This window comes from Schistocerca nitens, chromosome 2 (genome assembly GCF_023898315.1).
Source record: "Schistocerca nitens isolate TAMUIC-IGC-003100 chromosome 2, iqSchNite1.1, whole genome shotgun sequence".
Classification (NCBI taxonomy): Eukaryota; Metazoa; Arthropoda; class Insecta; order Orthoptera; family Acrididae; genus Schistocerca; species Schistocerca nitens.
Window position 1 is genome coordinate 745,364,138 of NC_064615.1, and position 20,671 is coordinate 745,384,808.

The 20,671-nt window shown below is 39.3% G+C and overlaps 1 protein-coding gene across 1 annotated transcript in view; it reads right to left on the reverse strand.

Moving 5' to 3' along the window:
• LOC126236970 (golgin subfamily B member 1-like) overlaps nt 1–20,671 on the reverse strand; it is a 535,118-nt gene that overhangs the window by 266,567 nt on the left and 247,880 nt on the right. The window contains exon 19 of the mRNA XM_049946677.1: nt 7,702–7,848. Coding sequence (XP_049802634.1) covers nt 7,702–7,848 — 147 coding nt within the window. The remainder of the gene's footprint in view (nt 1–7,701; nt 7,849–20,671) is intronic.

The window sequence follows — 20,671 nt, forward strand, 5'->3', positions numbered from 1 at the left end:
ATAACACATCCAGTTACAGATGGTTTTGGAATATGACCATGAAATGTGATCCATAGAGGCACTTTATTTTTTGACACAAAGAGCATTGCCAGAAGTGAAAGAACACATTTAACAGAAAAAGAGAGAAGAACTTTGGGCCAATTTGGGATCGAACTACTAGCTTCTGGTCTAGTAATGTGATAGTCAGACAGTCAGTCACCACAACCATCAAAATTATAAAATTCATAATGCACAATATTACACACAATAAACTTTCTTGCAATGAACAGTTTTCTTCTCTGTATTCTGACTACCAAGTAGCAAAGCATATATTGACACACGTGGCACTTACCTATGTCTAAAATGTTGTTAAAAGAACATTCACAACTGAGCTACATTGCTAGATTGAAAATATCGGCCCCAGTTGTGACTTTGTTTTATGATAAAATAATGAAACAAAGTCACAGCTGAAGCATATATTTTCAATCTCACTTAACCTATGTACTATCAAAACAGAACTGTGTTAAAAGTCTTACGTTCCACAATTTCTTTTGATATCACATATTCTTCTACAGTTCATATGTTATGGAAATACGTTACTGCAATTCCAAGCTATGATTATCTGATGTTGTGAATTAAGTATACCTTGCATTTAAGTTCATCTTCCCCTCCTCCTCCTCTTTTTTCTTCATTGAAGCAGAATAATATTTGTCTTTATTACTGAGATTTGTGGATTTATGAAAGTTTGCAAATACCACAGCACTGTTAATTTCTTTGTATTGAATACAATTACTTTACAGTGATGAAACATGTTACTGTTGTTGTTGTTGTTGTTGTTGTTGTTGTGGTGGTGGTGGTGGTGGTGGTGGTCTTCAGTCCAGGGACTGGTTTGATGCAGCTCTCCATGCTACTCTATCCTGTGCAAGCTTCTTCATCTCCCAGCACTTACTGCAACCTACATCCTTCTGAATCTGCTTAGTGTATTCATCTCTTGGTCTCCCACTACAACTTTTACCCTCCACACTGCCCTCCAATACTAAATTGGTGATCCCTTGATGCCTCGGAACATGTCCTACCAACCGGTCCCTTCTTCTAGTCAAGTTGTGCCACAAACTCCTCTTCTCCCCAATTCTATTCAATACCTCCTCATTAGTTATGTGCTCTACCCATCTAATCTTCAGCATTCTTTTGTAGCACCACATTTCGAAAGCTTCTAGTCTCTTCTTGTCCAAACTATTTATCATCCATGTTTCACTTCCATACATGGCTACACTCCATACAAATACTTTCAGAAATGACTTCCTGTCACTTATATCTATACTCGATGTTAACAAATTTCTCTTCTTCAGAAATGCTTTCTACATTTTATATCCTCTCTACTTCAACCATCATCAGTTATTTTGGTCCCCAAATAGCAAAACTCCTTTACTACTTTAAGTGTCTCATTTCCTAACCTACCGTATTTACTCGAATCTAAGCCTCACTTTTTTTTCAGTTTTTGTAATCCAAAATACTGCCTGCAGCTTAGAATCGAGTGCAAAGTAAGCGAAAGTTCTGAAAAATGTTGGTAGGTGTCGCCACAACTAACTTCTGCCATCAAATACATGTAGCACAACACAGGTATGCTTTGCGGGCACAAAGATAAATACTGGCGCCAAAACCTCTGTGTCAGTAAATAAATTAAAAGAAAAGGTAGAAGAATGTAAACATTATGCCATGTATTCTTTCGTGTTTGCTGCTATCTCATTTAAATCCTGTCTGCCTAATAAACTACGAAACTGGAGTGAGACAACAGCAAATGCAGAAGAATATACACATCATGTCATGTTTATATTCCTATTATTCTTATGCTGAATAGTGATACAGTCAGAAATGAAGCACGGCAACTGACTAGATTTTTAAATCTATGATGACTCTAATTTCTGTACAGAATGTAATGTACTAAAGAGGCGTCTGCAAAGATTTTCAAATGGAGAAAATTTTTCGCTAAACTCTCGTTCAGAACATCTTCTATCACAAGCAGTCTATTATTTGGTTCTTGTTGATCATTATCAAAGAAAGCAGCAATGTAAGTAACAACAAATAGCAGTCTCTTGCCATTGTTTCACTTATGTACAAATCCTCTCTTTTTTTCTTATTGTAAGCCACGGTAGCGCGCACAAAAGCAAGCCATGCCGCGAGCAACGACAGGTCGTAAACAATCATTTCAAAATGCAACAAACAATGCATGACAATAATGCATTTTCAGCTGAGAGTGATGTAAACCTCTATAACAAAGAGAATGGCACTTATCGGATCAAAGCAAAATAAGCAATCGATTCAAACCAGACGAAGCATGCGAAAAAGGAAGGGTACCCATATAAATACGGACGGAGCGCCTGACACATAGCAATGGCTGCTTGGTAAAGCTTAACTGTTAAGCTTACGACTCGAACCAAACTACTGTAGCTGTATCTTCATCCATCCGACCTCAATTGTGTTTCATATTACAATGGACCAACTTTGTTTCGATTTGGAGGGGCGGTGTAAAACTTTTCTCTCACCTTGAATTTCGAGTCTCAAATTTCAGGAGCGGCTTAGATTTGGGTAAATTTTTTTCCTTGATTTCAAGTCTCATTTTTCAGGTGCAGCTTACGATTCGAGTGCGGCTTAGATTCGAGTAAATATGGTAATTCCCTCAGCATCACCCGACTTAATTTGACTACATTCCATTATCCTCGTTTTGCTTCTGTTGATGTTCATATTATATCCTCCTTTCAAGACACTATCCATTCCGTTCAACTGCTCTTCCAAGTCCTTTGCTGTCTCTGACAGAATTACAATGTCATCGGCGAACTTCAAAGTTTTTATTTCTTCTCCATGGATTTTAATACCTACTCCGAATTTTTCTTTTGTTTCCTTTACTGTTTGCTCAATATACAGATTGAATAATGTCGGGGAGAGGCTACAACCCTGTCTCACTCCCTTCCCAACCACTGCTTCCCTTTCATGTCCCTCGACTCATAACTTCCATCTGATTTCTGTACAAATTGTAAATAGCCTTTCGCTCCCAGTATTTTACCCCTGCCACCTTCAGAATTTGAAACAGAGTATTTCAGTCAACATTGTCAAAAGCTTTCACTAAGTCTATAAATGCTAGAAACATAGGTTTGCCTTTCCTTAATCTTTCTTCTAAGATAAGTCGTGGGGTCGGTATTGCCTCACGTGTTCCAATATTTCTACGGAATCCAAACTGATCTTCCCCGAGTTGACTTCTACCAGTTTTTCCATTCGTCTGTAAAGAATTCAATTTAGTATTTTGCAGCAGTGACTTATTAAACTGATAGTTCGATAATTTTCACATCTGTCAACACCTGCTTTCTTTGGGATTGGAATTATTATATTCTTCTTGAAGTCTGAGGGTATTTTGCCTGTCTCATACATTTCGCTCACCAGATGGTAGAGTTTTGTCATGACTGGCTCTCCCAAGGCTGTCAGTAGTTCTGATGGAATGTTGTCTACTCCCGGGTCCTTGTTTCGACTCAGGTCTTTCAGTGCTCTGTCAAACTCTTCACGCAGTATCATATCTCCCATTTCATCTTCATCTACATCCTCTTCCATTTCCATAATATTGTCCTCAAGTACATCACACTTGTATAGACCCTCTATACACTCCTTCCACTTTTCTGCTTTCCCTTCTTTGCTTAGTACTGGGTTTCCATCTGAGCTCTTGATATTCATGCAAGTGGTTCTCTTTACTCCAAAGGTCTCTTTAATTTTCCTGTAAGCAGTATCTATCTCAACCCTAGTGAGATATGCCTCTACATACTTACATTTGTCCTCTAGCTGTTCTTGCTTAGCCATTTTGCACTTCCTGTCGATCTCATTTTTGAGACGTTTGTATTCCTTTTTGCCTGCTTCATTTACTGCATTTTTATATGTTCTCCTTTTATCACTTAAATTCCACATTTCTTCTGTTACCCAAGGATTTCTACTAGCCCTCATATTTTTACCTACTTGACCCTCTGCTGCCTTCACTACTCCATCCCTTAAAGCTACCCATTCTTCTTCTACTGTATTTCTTTCCCCCATTCCTGTCAATTGCTCCCTTATGCTCTCCCTGAAACACTGTACAACCTCTGGTTTAGTCAGTTATCCAGGTCAAATATCCTTAAATTTCCACCTTTTTGTAGTTTCTTCAGTTTTAACCTACAGTTCATAACCAATAGATTGTGGCCAGAGTTCACATCTGCCCCTGGGAATGTCTTACAATTTAAAACCTGGTTCCTAAATCTCTGTCTTACCATTATATACTCTATCTGATATCTTCTTGTATCTCCAGGCTTCTTCCACGATGAAACATATAAGATGCCAATTAGAATTTAAAAACATGCATCCATAAAAAGATACATTCACAAACTAAAGCTAGTTATCACATTTGGACTTATTTTTTGTTCTCTTCAAAATTATAAATTTTTGCCTTTATCAACAGTGCTCCAACTATGCTTATATCAATAACTTAAAACAGCAAGTAGTCTTCTGTTACAAGTTTTGTTAATTACTAAAACAGATGAATGCAGCAAAAGTATTGATTTTCAGAAGTTTCTGTTTAAAAAACAGAGTCAGAAGCAGTATCTCACCTGAAACAACAATGATATCTTGTATGTTGTTGGCAACTTTTAACTGGAGACAATTACATGCTTCTGCTTAAAACAAGATCTTTTGAATATTTACACATCATAGAATCATAAAAATGCCATCAGATGTTCATATCAAGGAAAAAAGTATATAAATTAGCAAATAAATAAAGTAACAATCCCAATTTACACTACTCCTGAATTTTCGGGTGAATACAGGGTGTACATAAAGACTGGGAACACTTTCAATTATTTATTGCACAAGAACCAAACATTATACAGATATCATACATGTGTCATTTTGAAGAGAAATCCTGGAAGTTTTTTTTCATGTGTGCTGCCACAGCTTAGTTTGGTAATTTGCTGACAGTCAGCACTAGTCGCAAACATGGCGAGTTCAAGTGCGGAGAGAGCTTTCTGTGTGTTCGAGTTTGGCAAAAACAAGTGTGCTACAGCTGTTTAACGGATGTTTAAAACCAAGTACAGTAAGAACTCACCAACAAGGAAGGCCATTTACCACTGGCACAACAAATTCATTCTGATGTGTTGCTTGTGCCAGGCAAAGAGAAGTGGGACATCCCAGTGTGAGTGAAGTAAATGTGGAGCGCATACAAAGAGACATTTCATAAGGAGTCCAAAGAAATCAGTGCATCATGGATCCCATGAACTCGAAATGGCTCCAACGACAGTGTGGAAAGCCATGCGGCAGAGGCTGTCTATGAAACCATTCAAACTGGAGCTAGTGCAGAAGCTCAATGACAACAACAAAGACAAGCATTTTGAGTTTCGTTCACAGTTGCAACAACTAAATGAGACTGGGGATGGCATTGTTGATTGCTTTATTTTTAGCGACGAAGCCACTTTTTACACTAATGAGAAAGTGAGCAGGCATAATTGTAGAATGTTGGGTACAAAGCATCCACACGAATGCACTGAATTTGAGCATGATTCCTCAAAGCTAAATGTTTTTTGTGCCTTGTCCTGTCAAAAACTGTACGGGCCAGTCTTCTTTGCTGAGAGTACTGTCACTGGATATTCCTACTTGGACATGTTGCAGCAATGGCTGATGCCTCAAATGCAATCGGACTCTCCATTCATCTTTCAGCAGGGTGAGGCTCCACCCCATTTTCATCATGAAGTTTGTGGGTACCTGAACATGGAGCAGTCGCATTGATGGATCGGCTGTGCTACAGAAGGGGACAGTTGTTTCATGAAATGGTCTCCCCGATCATCAGATCTCACTCCATGTGACTTTTTTCTGTGGGGACACATTAAAGATCTGGAGTATGCACTGCCTCTGCCACGTGATGTAGCACAGCTCCGGGAGAGAATAAGGGAAGCGACTGCCACAGTCGACGATGTCATGCTGGGATGGGAATGGCAAGAATTTGATTACCACACTGACGTCTGCCAGGTCACTCATGATTCGCATATCGAATGTTTGTAAAAAAAAAAAAAAAACTTTCAGAGTTTCTCTTCAAAAAGCAATATGTATGACATCTGTACAATGTTTTAGCTCTTGTGCAATAAGTAACTGAAAGTGTTCCCAGATGCAATGCACACCCTGTACTGTTGAAAATGTGAGTAGAATTTTATTAAATAAACTTTATGGTTTTATGAAGTACTGCAGAAACGTTTTTACAAATATTTTCACAGTACTTTCAAGTTAAATTATCAGTGTGGAGTACTGTAATAGCACTTCAGTTGTATACTGGGATTTAGTCTACCTAGGGAACCATTGCCCATGATACTGCACTTATAGTATTAAGATTACTGTACATAAAAATATCCCAAATAAGAGGTGAGGATAAGAAGGGCTAAAGTAAGAGAAATGTATATTTCTGTATGTTAAGACTACAGAGATAGCATCAGTGAGTTACTGACCAAGAGCAGGTCACATTTAGGAGCTATTTACAGCTGTGCTATTAGCAGAAAGTATACAAATGGTACAAGTTGTGTTATTAGCATTCAGACTGTGACGGTCACTTGCATTTTTTATGTCGTTGAAGTGTCCACAATAATATGTGAATACGCAACTAAGATTTATTATGGATGTCCATCTTATTGCATGGATGAGGGATTTTAACTGATGATATATATGAGAAAAAGTATCACCACAACTGTATCTTGAGAATGTCTTTATTGTACCACACGACTAATTTCGGCAGCACATTACTGCCATTTTCAGGTCCCACCACTGCCAAAAGAGTATTTGATTTCCTTGTCGAATTTATTGTGTGATCCTTGTAGCACATGTAGGCAAGCTTTCGTCAGGAGTCTATACTCGACACTGTGTTGAGCATGTTGTCAAGTAGACTCCTGCTGAAAGCTAGCCCACATGTGCTAATAACAAGGATCCCACAGTAAATGCACCAAATCAAATACTCTTTTGACAGTGGTGGGGTCTGAGGATGGCGGTAAAGTGTTGCCAGAACTATTTGTGTGATAGAATAAAGATATTCTCAAGATACAGCTGTGGTGGTACTTTTCTCATATTTATTACTGTATTTTATGGACTATAAGACACACATTTTTCTTCAAAAAATTGCCTCCAAAGTTCAGGTGCATCTTATACTCAAAATTAATACAATACTGTCCAGTGTTTGATTTAAAATTCCCAACAGTCTTGTAAATGGCCATGTATTCAATGCCGTGGGAAACCTATCTCTATTTGGCAACACTGGACTCAACTGGCAGCAGCAGTTCACTGATGTGAAGAACATGAGTTGTGGGATTCACAAGCTTGCTAACACAGACTCCCTCCTGCCCTGCCATCACAAACCCAGAACACTGTCTTGCCTATGATGCATTGTTGCGGTCTACGGTGCCAGTGAACTTAAATTCAAAGTAATTTGTGTTATCAGTAAGAGTACGGTAGTTTTGTTAGTAGCTGGTTTCATAATGGAAAAAAATAAAAGATATTCATATAATGTGGGCTGTAAATTGAAAGTAATATTAAGTCCATCTGAAATGATACACACTGTTTTCAGATGCTGTCATATACATGTGACTTTTCTTTCTTTGCTTAAAACCAGTTCAAATAGGTGGTTGAAACTTAAAACTACAACTGATTATTCACCAATAAAGAGAATAATGTTAGATGTACCTCCTCTTCTTCAGTACTCCTTTCCAACACTCCTGAGTTCAGTTTCAGACACACTGGAAACTCTGCTTTCAATTCACTGTTGTTGCCAGTCTTTCCAGTGTCATTATCCACACTACACACATCTGCAGTTTCCTGGTTCATATCAATCTGTTGCATATGGGAAAATATGTTAGTCTTTCAATCGTACCTCCTGACACAGTGTGTTAATATGTTATACTATGTATACAAAGCAATGCATTTATGAAATCATATGCTGTAGTCTACCAATAGACAAAACTTTGATTTCACAAGAAAAATACTTACAAAGCACTGGTTGTCATTTAAGATACTACTATTAGTGAGTGAATCAAAATTTTATCATTTTGTTAGGTAGACTTTTAAATAGCTGATGTAATCTGCAGAAAACTCAATTTTAGAACTCTAAATTAAACTTAATTTTACAGGATGCATCATAAATCTTCCACATTATTCCCTAAAGATAATGCTACGATAATTAGTTACTTTACTGAATAAGAGTATTTCTGCACTAAGATGGAATGGCTTTATCTCTTTAACAGTATTAAATGTTTCTTCCTTTTAGTTTGTTATTGATGTACACAGGCATACACCACAAGTCAAAATTTTGTGACTGACATAAATGAAATCTCACAAAATTCTGAACATGGACATAATGAGTAGACAATATACATTTTTATTATTAAACAGTGTTTACACAGAGTCCTCAAGCTGTGCAACACACATTTTAGCACCTTTTCCCATTAATTGTTATATTACCTCCAAAAAATTCTATTTTGTAAGAAAGATTCAATGCAGCTGTTTAGGCAAACTTTTTCATATCCATATTAGTTGCCCAGATTAGTCTTCTTGTTACACCGTCAAATGCACTGATGGAAGATGGGGAACTACCAGAAAGTGCCATTAGGCCAACATTCAGCAAGGGTGCTGCCAGCAAGGAAAACACTGCATCTTCAGCCAGCCAATTACACGATATCAGATAGCCAGTTGATTCAAGCCTGAGTGTCCACAGGATAACCGTCATTCCCTCTGAGTCAGCTGTTGCCATGTTCTGATGTAAACAGCACTTCCATAGATGACTATGTCTACAGATTTTTCTGGATAATGAAGCACACTGCTTGCACTGTTGTGCAGCTCCATTACATCTGCATGTGACACTGCTAGAGTGAAGTTAAAGTTTCCACCTACGTGACTGACATACTTATTCAGCCAAGAAAATTAACTAACTACTGCAGTGCTTTCCAGTGCTGCCTAACACTTTCAACACACTTGTGTTACTGTACTGTAACTGGTCTGTATTCAGTTTAAACTCATGTACATTAAATTAGTTGTGCAAATTGTTTGATTTTCTTTCAGTTTAGGACAATTATTCTATTTTATCATGAATGTATTGACTTCTGTTCCATGTTGTCACAAAAAGAACTGTCATAATGAATGCTAAACTGTTCAATTTATTTTCTGGGTAATTTATATGTGAAAACCATGTTGGGTTCCTAGAATGAATCTTTCATTCTGCAGTATGCAATACTCTTATCCAAAAAGATATCCAGCCACACTTCATAGTTCATTTCACAGATTCGATTCACAAGCACCCATCTTCCAAAACCATTACAGGCTGTTCTCAAATTTATTTCTCAGAAACTGACAAACTGATCATGATACAGAAACCCACTGCTCTAAGAATAGTGGGCCATTTTCCTCGTGAAATTGTGCATGGTAACATTTGCTATTAAGCAATTTAGTTTTCAGCAGCCATAATACGATACTACTATTCACACACAGTTTCCTCAGTGACGAATTGAGACCACTTCCCCACAATTAATGCATGTGCCATTATCAGTGACTAACCAGAACTGAACTGACACACTGTGTCCCTTTTCCAGATTCTACTGAGCACCATGTACATAGTGTGTAATCTCTAAGATATAAATGTATTAGCTCTAGAGTAGAGTTGAAATATGTTCACAGGTGCTTCCAACAGCATTCAGTTATTAATTAATTGCAGCTCTCATACAGTGCAGAGTCAATTACAGACCCATCAGGTATGCAAGCTGATTTCGTATGACAAAGTTAGTGAAACATTAGCCTAACAGGGACTGGCTAACTGAACGTCAAGTAGCGATTTTCTGTGCTGTCACAAAATAGCAGAAACTTTATTTCACTCCTATGTGCTTATTTGGCAGTGACTGTCATATTTATGTAATAATTCTTTTATTGTACCTTTCCAACCTCAGATCACAAAAATGATATCATTAGTGGTTTTGATTTCTTAGAAAGTCAGCAAAATAAAGTACGAAGCAAGCAAGCAAGGCTTGCTAGGCCAATCAGGACCAACTGACTGCCATGCTATCCTCTGCCAATGGATCATGGAATGCAGGTGCGAGGTCAGCACACCATTCTCCCATCTGCTGTTGACTTCACTGACCTTGCAGCTGCTACTTCTCACTCAAATAGCTTCTCAATTGGCCTCACGAGGCTGAGTGCACCCTGTACCAATCCTCCCACCAATTTCTGTATATGGCTAACACATACCTAAATTACACAGTCACTATATACGGACGGACAAAAATATGGGAATACCAAAAACACAACATATCACCATGCATAATACAGTGTACGAAAACTGCTGGCACTCAAAACAGTTTCTAGTCACCTCAGAATCGATAAATGCAGGCCCTATATGGTTTTCGAGGGAGTCCTACGACATTCTTCCTGCAAAATAGTGGCAAGGTCAGATAACAATGATGGAGATGAACAGTGATCACAAACGCTTCTCTCCACAGTAGACCACAAAGGCTCAGTAATACTGAGATATGGCAACAGTGATGGCCACAGGAAATATGATGTTCCACGAACAATACGAGACTGGAATAGAAGGGAGAACCGATAGAGGTACTCAGGGTATCCTCCGCCACACACCATCAGGTGGCTTGCGGAGTATGGATGTAGATGTAGATGTAGATCCTCATGCTACAGAAACAGCCGTGGATGATGAGAGCTGTGTGAACAGTGGTCCTGTCATCCTGGATCACAACATCACCACAGAGGAACAAATATTGTACTATGGGATAGATCTAATTAGCCGAAATGGTCACATAATCCTTGGCAATAATGCAACATTGCGTAGTAACAATGGGGGCCATGGGATACCATGATATGGCTGTCCAAATCATCACTAAACACAGTTCCCCATTCCCCATGTTTTACTCCTGGCAGCAACCATTCTGCATCATAGGTCATGTTGCTTTGGTCTAACAGAGTTCATGAGTTCAGTTCTGCAGTGGCTTTTATAGCTGTCGCCCTCTCATTTTTTGTCGCAATCCTTTTCAATGATCATCTGTCATGGTCACTCAACACATTCTCCCATCCACATTGTGATCTGGTGGGTAATGTTTTACCCCTTTCTCTACATGTGATATAAATCTTTGATACTGTGCCTCTTGAAACACCAAACACTTCCTCTCGAGCATCGACAACTTGCCCGCATTCAAATTCACTTAGCTCCGACACAATACACTCACAACTGCACAGAACACTGTTCTGAGCATGAGACTGAAACTTGCACCATCTTAAGGGCAGTGCACAGGTGCTGTTTGTAGTCAAATACAATAGAGCCACCAGCAAGCTTGGCTAGCACCTGCATTTATGTTCAAGCACACATTTGTTATGGTGTTTTCATACATTGGCCTAATGACTGTATATGGTACAAAGAAATAGATAAATTGTAAAAAAACAATAATGTAAATTCCTGTTTGGAGCAATACAAAAAATAAAGGAAAGGCAACCACTCAACTTTAGCAGACTGGCACGTGGTGCATACATACACACACATCAGTGTGCAAAATGTGAGTGGTTGCTTTTCTTTATTTTAAACAGTAAAAATTGTAAATAATTAGATAGAAAGTGAGGAAACATGATAAAGCTTTGTTTAAAGTTTAATGTATGCGCAACAGGACTGGAAATTGCATTAGGAATAATTTTTATAAAAAATACATTAGTCAAATGGTGTCTATTTTTCTGCACACTTTCAATAAGTTGTTACTGTGGGTTTTGCAGAGTGCAGAGGAGCAAGTCACCTTGGACACTGCTGATTTCCTCTTCAATTTGTGTCTTGAGATGAGCTAGGTTTCTTGGTCCATACTGGTAAACACACTCTCCAGATTACCCCATAAATAGAAGTCAGGGTGAAAGGTTGGCATATGGTGGTAGCTAAGCAAAGTTACTGTTCTTTGAAATAGTGTTATCCCCAAAAAAATCATTTTACTGAGGCCATAGATTGACAGTGTGTGATGTAGTTCCATCCTGTTGAAACCAGGGGGTGCTGACTGTCAAGATTTGGAAATGTACAGAATTTTGGAGCCAGAAATGTCTCTAACATGGTCAGGTATTGTGCAGACATCAGAATGACTGCAGTGCATGGTTCACCCCCCAAAAATTAAGAGCTTACTGTTCTACAATATGGCATAATACACCTTATGATAATTGTTGTACCTTGTAATGGACACTAGTAAAGTTGAGAAGGGCTTCCTGGACTCCAGTAATGGAAGTTCTGCTTATTAATGTAACTACTTCAATGAAAATGGGGTCAATGGGCACCTAGAGATTTTGCATGCCTACTTATTTTACCCAATGATTTTTCACAAATATGCGGGATTGGGACACAGTCATTAGGATTAAACTGAAGTTCATGGAATATGCTTCCAACAATCCACTACCCGACAATGTAATGACATGGCAAGTTTTCGCACTGAACGACAAGGACTATTTTCGATAGCCACTCTCACGGTATCAGTATTTCAAGGATACATACAGAGTGTACAATCCCACTACACTTTTTCTTCAAAGTTAAAACAGCCTCTTCAAAATTCCAAACACACACAGTCACTGCATGTAATGACAAAAATTGACCAGGGGGTGGGGTCTGATAGGAGACAGTTTAAACAGACACAATTTTTGACTTATTGATCAAATTTAAGTTTTTAAATTTTGCTTGTGACTTGATAACAATTTTATCATTACTAACATTCAAAGCTATATAAAAAAGAAAAGAAAAGAAAAGAAAAGAGTAGTCTGCATTTACTATCACTCACTAAAGTTCAGTACCTTTCTTCAACTGCATTTCTGTTCAAGCTGAATTAAGCAAAGAATAGTGATACAATTTGGTTGAATCTTAAATTTTCAGAGTATCCTAAAATTCCTTCATGGGGAAATGATTGGGAATAGGAGAAAGAACACACGTATAGTTTCTGAACGGAAGGAAAAGTACGTTCAAAAAGAATATCAGGAGGGTATAAAGTGCAGGAAATTAGTTGGATGTACTAATGGACTAACAAGATCTGAGAACCAAATTATCGCAAATAAACAGATATCGCTACTCACTGAGACAAAGATATTTGCTCAAAGTAAATATGTAGCAAAGAAATGACAATGTACAACTCCAAATGAACAAAACCTAAATGCAGGTAAGATATGTGGAAATACTCTATCCCGTCACATTAATGTGAAAATGCGTAAAAAGCCAGAATAACCACCTTTTGCAGTGCAGATTGCTGCAAGACATGCAGGATGAGATTCAATGAGGTTCTGAAAGGTACCAACAGAGCTGTACCGACTCCAGCGCCATAGCCAGCTGCACTGGGTTTCTTGGTTGTGGATTCATGGGGTGAACAGCCCCATCGAAGTGGTCCCACAGACTCTTGATTGGGTTTCAATTTGGGGTGTACAGTAAACTCATCCTGCTGCTCTTTGAACCACATAAATACAATGCGACTGTGTGTCATGTTGCATTGTCCTGCTGGTAGATGCTATCACGCCGAGGAAAAACAAACTGCATGTAAGTATCAAACAATTTATAATCCAGGATGGAATGTAAAAATATTAGGAAGGGAAGTTGCTACTCACCATATAGCGGAGATGCTGAGTCGTGACAGGCACAACAAAAAGATTCTTTTTGTTGTGCCTATCACGACTCAGCATCTCCGCGATATGGTGAGTAGCAACTTTCCTTCCTAATATTGTTACAAACTTCATGTAAGGGTGGACGTAGTCCCCAAGGATAAGTAGATACTTGTGTTGATTCACTGTGCCTTCCAGAGTGACATGATCACCCAGGGAGTGCTACGAAATTGTTTCCCAGACCTTAACAATCCCTCCTACCACAAGGATTCTTCCAAAGATTCTGTAATTCTATCTTGTATAAATGGAAGAATGGGAGCAACTGGTCAATGACTTGCAGCAAACAGATATCCATCAGCCACAAATTTATGGAATAATTTGCTTTCACGTTTCATGCCATAAACACCAATGGCCATTTGTTCGATGGAGCATAAAATGTGATTCATCTGAAAAACTAGATGTCCGCTCAGTTGGACACCTAGTTGCAGTGTTGGTGTGTAAATTGAAGCCTTTGTAGCCAATGAACAGCAGTCGGCAAGGTTGCATGAACCTGCACCTGTTGTGGAGGCTTGCAGACAGCAACATTCACTGAAATGGTCATTGATAAGACCCTTTGTTCATTTGAGTGGTCAGTTGCTCAACAGTTGTACATCTATTTGCCTTAACACGTCTCCACAGCCGTCATTCATCCTTGTCATCTACAGCCTGTCGTGCACAACAGTTGCCTTGGTGCATTTTGGAGACTGCCATTTTGCCATGCACAGTATACTTTAAACATGGTAGAACACAAACAGTTTTCAGTCTTAGCCATTTTGGAAATGCTTCCACCCTTGGCCTGAAAGCCAACGATCGTGCCCTTTCAGATGTCAGATACAGTGCTCTGTTTCTGCTTTACGACAACTATTATGCTGTTTTCTATCTCCCCCAATAAGCTAAAACATACTGTCCACTTGTACTGCTGCCACCTGCTATGTGTGAGTGGTTATTGCACGCTGATGCTGAACAGAGGCAATGGTCACATTAGTGTGACTGGACCATGTATGATTGGGGATTAGTCAATATGAGGAGGAAGGTGGCAAGAGTAAAAATAAATGGTAAAAAGGAGGGAAAAAAGGATAAATGAGGACAAGATAATATACATATACATAGGAAGAGGCAAAATAAAGTAGAGAGACTGCAAAATGTAACAACACAAGAAGAGGAAGGGAGACTGTGGGTGCAAACACAAAGCCTCATTATTCTTAGTTATGAAGCACTAAAGCTGGGTAGGAGGAATAAGGTTATTTAAGTGCTGAATCACATATCCGCATTCCTGCTGTAAAGTTGCACAACATTCTCATTAACAGTGACAACCGTTCATCAGTGGCTAGTTATTATAACTAATAATTTCATTGTGGTCACACCAATATTGTCACATCGTAATGAAATCAATTCCAAATCCAAACCCAGAGTTGTAAAATATTTAGAACTGAAAGCATTTTTATTATGGACATCTATGTACAGACAGAACAGAACTGCATCTCAGACAGTGTGTGTCACTATTTATTACACAAATATTGAATATTCCACAACATACAAACATTAAAAACATAAGAAACTTTGAGAACTTTTTAGAAATGATAAGATTTGGAATGGCGACGTGTAGCATGCCAACCAGTTGTGCTAACCCCACACTGCACGCAGCACAGCTCACAGCATTGCTCCCTCTCCTGCAGAAACAGTGACGTACTGTTTCAGAAGTTCTCACTGGAGCTTCCTACAGCACCCTGGATCTAGCCCTTGTCAGTGGTTGTCTGTAAGACAGACTAGAGGATCCCTGTCATCGTGTCATGTTATAGCTCACTATGATGAGCGTCAAATGCAACCCCTCTCATGTAAGTTCGCGATCACTGTGCAAGCCTTCAGTTCCCTTAACCAAGAAATCCCATCACTGATCTGCACTTCAAGACTGTAGTGCAGCTTCATATGGAGGATATGGATAAAATATTTGCACTTTTATCTTCTTGATGAAGGGTCATAATCCTTAACTTCATGAGTGATGTCCAACAAGCGACAAAGGATATGATATGGCCAGAAGTAGCATTTTAGTAACTTTTCTGATAGTTTCACATTCCAGACATGTGTAAAAATCCATACCAAGTCTACCTGGCTGTATCTCATTGGCTGGTGCTTGGCACTATAATGCTCTCGGTCCTTCTCCTGGGTGTACAGTGATTGTATGCAAGTTAGGAGGCTTGCTTCTTCAGTCCTAGTGAAGGGATGTTTTGCATAGTCGTTCTGAGTTATCCGGTTGAAATGGGGACAGTGTATCAACTGTCATTTCAGCCACACGACAGTGGGGCACAAAGAATGGTGTATATCTTCCTTCACTGAGTTATATGTGAATGTAACAACGGGAGTATTGTCTCATAATCTTCCTGTTCGATGTCGCCATACATCGAGGGCATATCTGTCAATGTCTTATTAAAGTGTTGTGTGTGATCACTCGTCTGTGGGTGGTAGGTAGTTGTCATCCTGCGGTTGACGTCACAACATGTAATTACCACTAATACTAGTACAGACTGAAAAATTTTTCCCCTATCAGAGAGCATCACAAGGGTTGCTCCTTGCTTCAAAATTCTGTGTTCTACCAGGGACCTATCAATTTCTGGAGCTTTGGCAGTCAGCACAGCTTCAGGTAAATATTACACATTGATACCTATTTGTCACCTATCAGAATCTCATGAGAGGTCAATTCCAATTTGGTGGAATAGCTCTGCACAGGCGGAATTGCTATCAAATGCCCTGAAGGTAAATGTAGTGTATGCTTCCATTGCTAGCATTCCTTACAGTGGTTCATATTGTGTGTAACAAATCAGTAGAAAACTAGCTAGCAATACTCACTTATGAATCTGTATAGTGTCTTCAAGAATCCCAGGAGACCACATGTTGGAGTGTTGTGGAAATACTTCAGGATAAGTGGCTGCAGATGAGCTGCGATGATGAGCAATCATTTATATCCCATATAATTGTAGACCCTCTAACACCTTATCAGTTGGTATTCTCCTCTGACTGGTTTCTCCTTCTTTAAGGGCTCTATGGTTTTCAGCAGTGCTGGATCTCCACTCGGTTCAGCAGCATTCATTTAAGGCAGTGATTACTGAGATTTAAATCATGTTGCTATGTTCTGACACAGGATTTCTTGATAGGCAGTTGGAATCCTTGTGCTTGCATCCGATTTTGCATTTCACTGTGGCATTGTGTTCTTGAAGCTTCAGCAGCCGTTTCGCCAATTGATGCCAGTTGACCCAATGGGTCCTTCAGGCTAGTCAGCCAGCACAGGTAACGGTAACCCATCACAATGGGGAATGGTTTACCAAATAAATACTGCCAGAACTTGTTAATAGCCCAAACAACTACAAGGTACTCTTTCTTGGTTGCAGAATAGATTATCTCAGTCATGATGAGTACCGTATTTACTCGAATGTAAACCGCACTGGAATTTAAGCTGCACCTGAAAAATGAGACTCGAAATAGAGGAAAAAAAATTTACCCAAATCTAAGCCGCTCCTGAAATTTGAGACTCGAAATTCAAGGTGAGAGAAAAGTTTTAGACCACCCCTCCAAATCGAAACGAAGTGTGTCCATTGTAGTGTGAAACACAATTGAGGTCGAATGGATGAAGATACAGCTACAGTAGTTTGGTTCGAGTCGTAAGCTTAACAGTTAAGCTTTACCAAGTAGCCTTTGCTATGTGTCAGGCGCTCTGTCCGTATTTATACGGGTACCCTTCCTATTTCACGTGCTTCGTCTGGTTTGAATCGATTGCTTATTTTGCTTTGATCTGATAAGTGCCGTTCGCTTTGTTATAGGTGTTTACGTCACTCTAAGCTGAAAATGCATTATTGTACTGTGTCATGCATTGTTTGTCACATTCTGATAACGAGTGTTTATGGCCTGTCGCCGCTCACGACATGGCTTGCTTAGTGCGCGCTACCTCCACTTACAATAAAAAAAAGAGAGAGGAATTATCTCATTAGCGAAACAATGGCAAGCAACTGCTATTTGTTGTTACTTACACAGCTGCTTTCTTTGATAATGATCAACACGAACCAAATAATAGCTGCGTATGATAGATGTTCTGAACGAGAGTTCAGCAAAAATTTTTCTCCGTTTGAAAATCTTTGCAGACGCCTCTTTAGTACATTACATTCTGCACAGAAATTAGAGTCATCATAGATTTAAAAATCTAGTCAGTTGCCGTGCTTCATTTCTGACTGTATCACTATTCAGCATAAGAATAATACCAATATAAACATGGCATGATATGTATATTCATCGGTGGTTGCTGTTTTGGTTTAGTTTCGTAGTTTATTAGAGAGGATTTAAATAAGATAGCAGCAAACACGAAAGAATACCTTCTACCCTTTCTTTTAATTTATTTACTGACGCAGAGGTTTTGGCGCCAGTATTTATCTTCGTGGCTGCAAAGCATACCTGTGTTGCGCTACATATATTTGACGGCAGAAGTTAGTTGTGGCAACACCTACCAACATTTTTCAGAACCTCCGCTTACTTTGCACTCGATTCTAAGCCGCAGGCGGTTTTTTGGATTACAAAAAGCGGAAAAAAGTGCGGCTTAGACTCGAGTAAATACGGTACTTAGAAAGCACAAGCTATAACCTTTTTTGGCAGCTTCTTGTATTTGCATTAGAACTACACCTATCTCACAACTGCTAGTGTTAGTGTGAAGTTCTGTCTCAGTATCTATGTCTTACAATGCTAGGACTGGAGAATACATCAGTGAACTCTTACAGATTCAGGCTGAGGCCTGTGGTCTTAACACAGTTCAGTAAGGTTTTCAGATGGCTTAGATGCTCTTCAAGTGGCTTTGAAAAAATGACAAAGTCATCCATATAGCAAACACATCATACATTTGATGTGTCGAAGCAGGATGTCCATCATATGCTCAAATGTGGCTGGAGCATTACATAGTCCAAATGGCAAACTGAATTTGTAGAGCCCATCAGGTGTAATGAAGACAATCCTTTTCCAGTCAGTCTCATCAGTCTTGATTTGCCAGTAGCCTATCTGCATATCCTTAGATGAGATATATTTTGTTCATTCACCGGTGCACAGCAATGATTAGACAGCTTTTTCCACCAGTTTGTTCATTCATCAGTGGTTGATGCAAAAACCGCATCCCCCTTCTTCACAAGGACCACAGAAGAGAACTAGGGACACTCTTTTAAGTTTCAAAGATTCATGCTGCAGCTTCCTCCCAAACTGTGTGTCATTTAGCCAGTGACCCGCTGTATGAGTGCTGGCTAATTTAGTGCAGGACCACCAGTGTTGATAAGGTGTTTTACCATGGGCTGCTTGGTCTGTGTTTTCTCCACTGTGGACTCTAAAGCATCCAAAAATTAGTGCAGAATGGCTAAAACTTGCCAACATCATTCCTTAGTCAGGCCAGATTCTATAGGCAATTTAATAGGAGGTTCCTCAACTGTATTATCTGAACTAATAGTGGAGCATAATTCTTTGCCAATGGCACTGAGCTGCCCACACTGGTCTGTTTTGGCTGTTCCTAGAAACATACATTTAGGGATGAGTTGCAGCTGCTTCTGACAATTAGTGATCCAAATTCTCCCTGACCACTTGCAATGCTTACTATCATCGCTGGGATGGAGATTGCTTTTGTGAGAATGAGTAGTTTTTTGCAATCGAAAAAAGCTTTACATTTTAAATGAGCACCTCATGTCTTAAATGGAAAACAAATGCCCGAGTCAATCTATTTAGTGTGCTCGTTGGAATAGCTTTGTCAGTCTGGAGCACTGATCTTCCATAATCTATGACTGTTTGTGATGCCTGCAAGAAGTTCCGTCTGAAAATAACATAGTGACCATACTCCGTTAGTGTGAATTCAAAAGGCCACATTCTGCCAGCAATACATGTAATTGTTCCTGTTGGCTGGACATATTTCCCATTTGTGACCTTCAGCCCAATAGCTTTCATATCATGGAACATAGCCTTCTTTAGCTGACAACAATAAGCATTTGACATTATAGAAAAAGAAGCCCGAGTCAACTGCCATCTGGATAGGTTCGCATCAATGAGATTTCCCAACAACTTGGTAACTGTCATCTTCCATCCTCCAAATGTCCGTTCTTCTGTGGTGCATTATACTTGACAGAAGAGTTGGTCAGATTATCAGTTGTTGTTTGATGGCTGCAGCATAAGTTTCGGCCTGGAATTTGTCCCAGCTATCGAGCTTCTCTTCACTGTTTTCGATCTACTGCAGGGTTGTGCTACCAAATACAACGTGCCATCCCACCAGTTGTATTTGGTGACTTAGTCAAATCCTTTCAGCCATCTTGTCAGGTTCTGACCAGTGTCTCCATAAAACACTGGTGGATGCCTGATGCGGTGCTGATTTAGTGCTGTTTAGGAATTTGCCTAGTTGGAAACATGCTGATACAAATGTTCTGAAGTAACTGGCATCTCCAGCAAATAATGTCACACCATAATCATAATCAAGTCCAAATCCGAAAGCAGGATCATCAATGAAGAACAACACCTAGCACTGAAATCACATTTATAACAAACACCAATGTCAGACAGAACAGAACTGCCTTTTGGATGGCGAGTGCTGTTATTAATGCAAAAGAGGGCTGATCAATAAAGACTAAGACTGATATTTTCCTGTAGCTTCCATGGGAGATTCCTTATCTTAGCATCAATATTTTAAAAGAGTGGATTTTTATGTATGATGTCTGTAGGCGGCAGCACTCTTGTATCACTGAGTTGGTAGTAATGCTCTATTTTATAGACTCTCATTGCATTTTGCATACCAATACATGGAGGTGACGTGAGAGGAACAACATGGTTTGTTTGCTTAAACCATACAGCCAATGAAATTTATGAAAAACTGCAGCAAGCATATGGTGAAGATGCACTACCTCCTGCAACAGTGTTTAGGTTGTTCAAACATTTCAAAGAAGGCTGACTTGTCTCTGTTAAGCAAGGTTTCGGCTTCTGCTGTGACTGACGTCAACATCAAAATAGCTGCTGTGATTGTCAG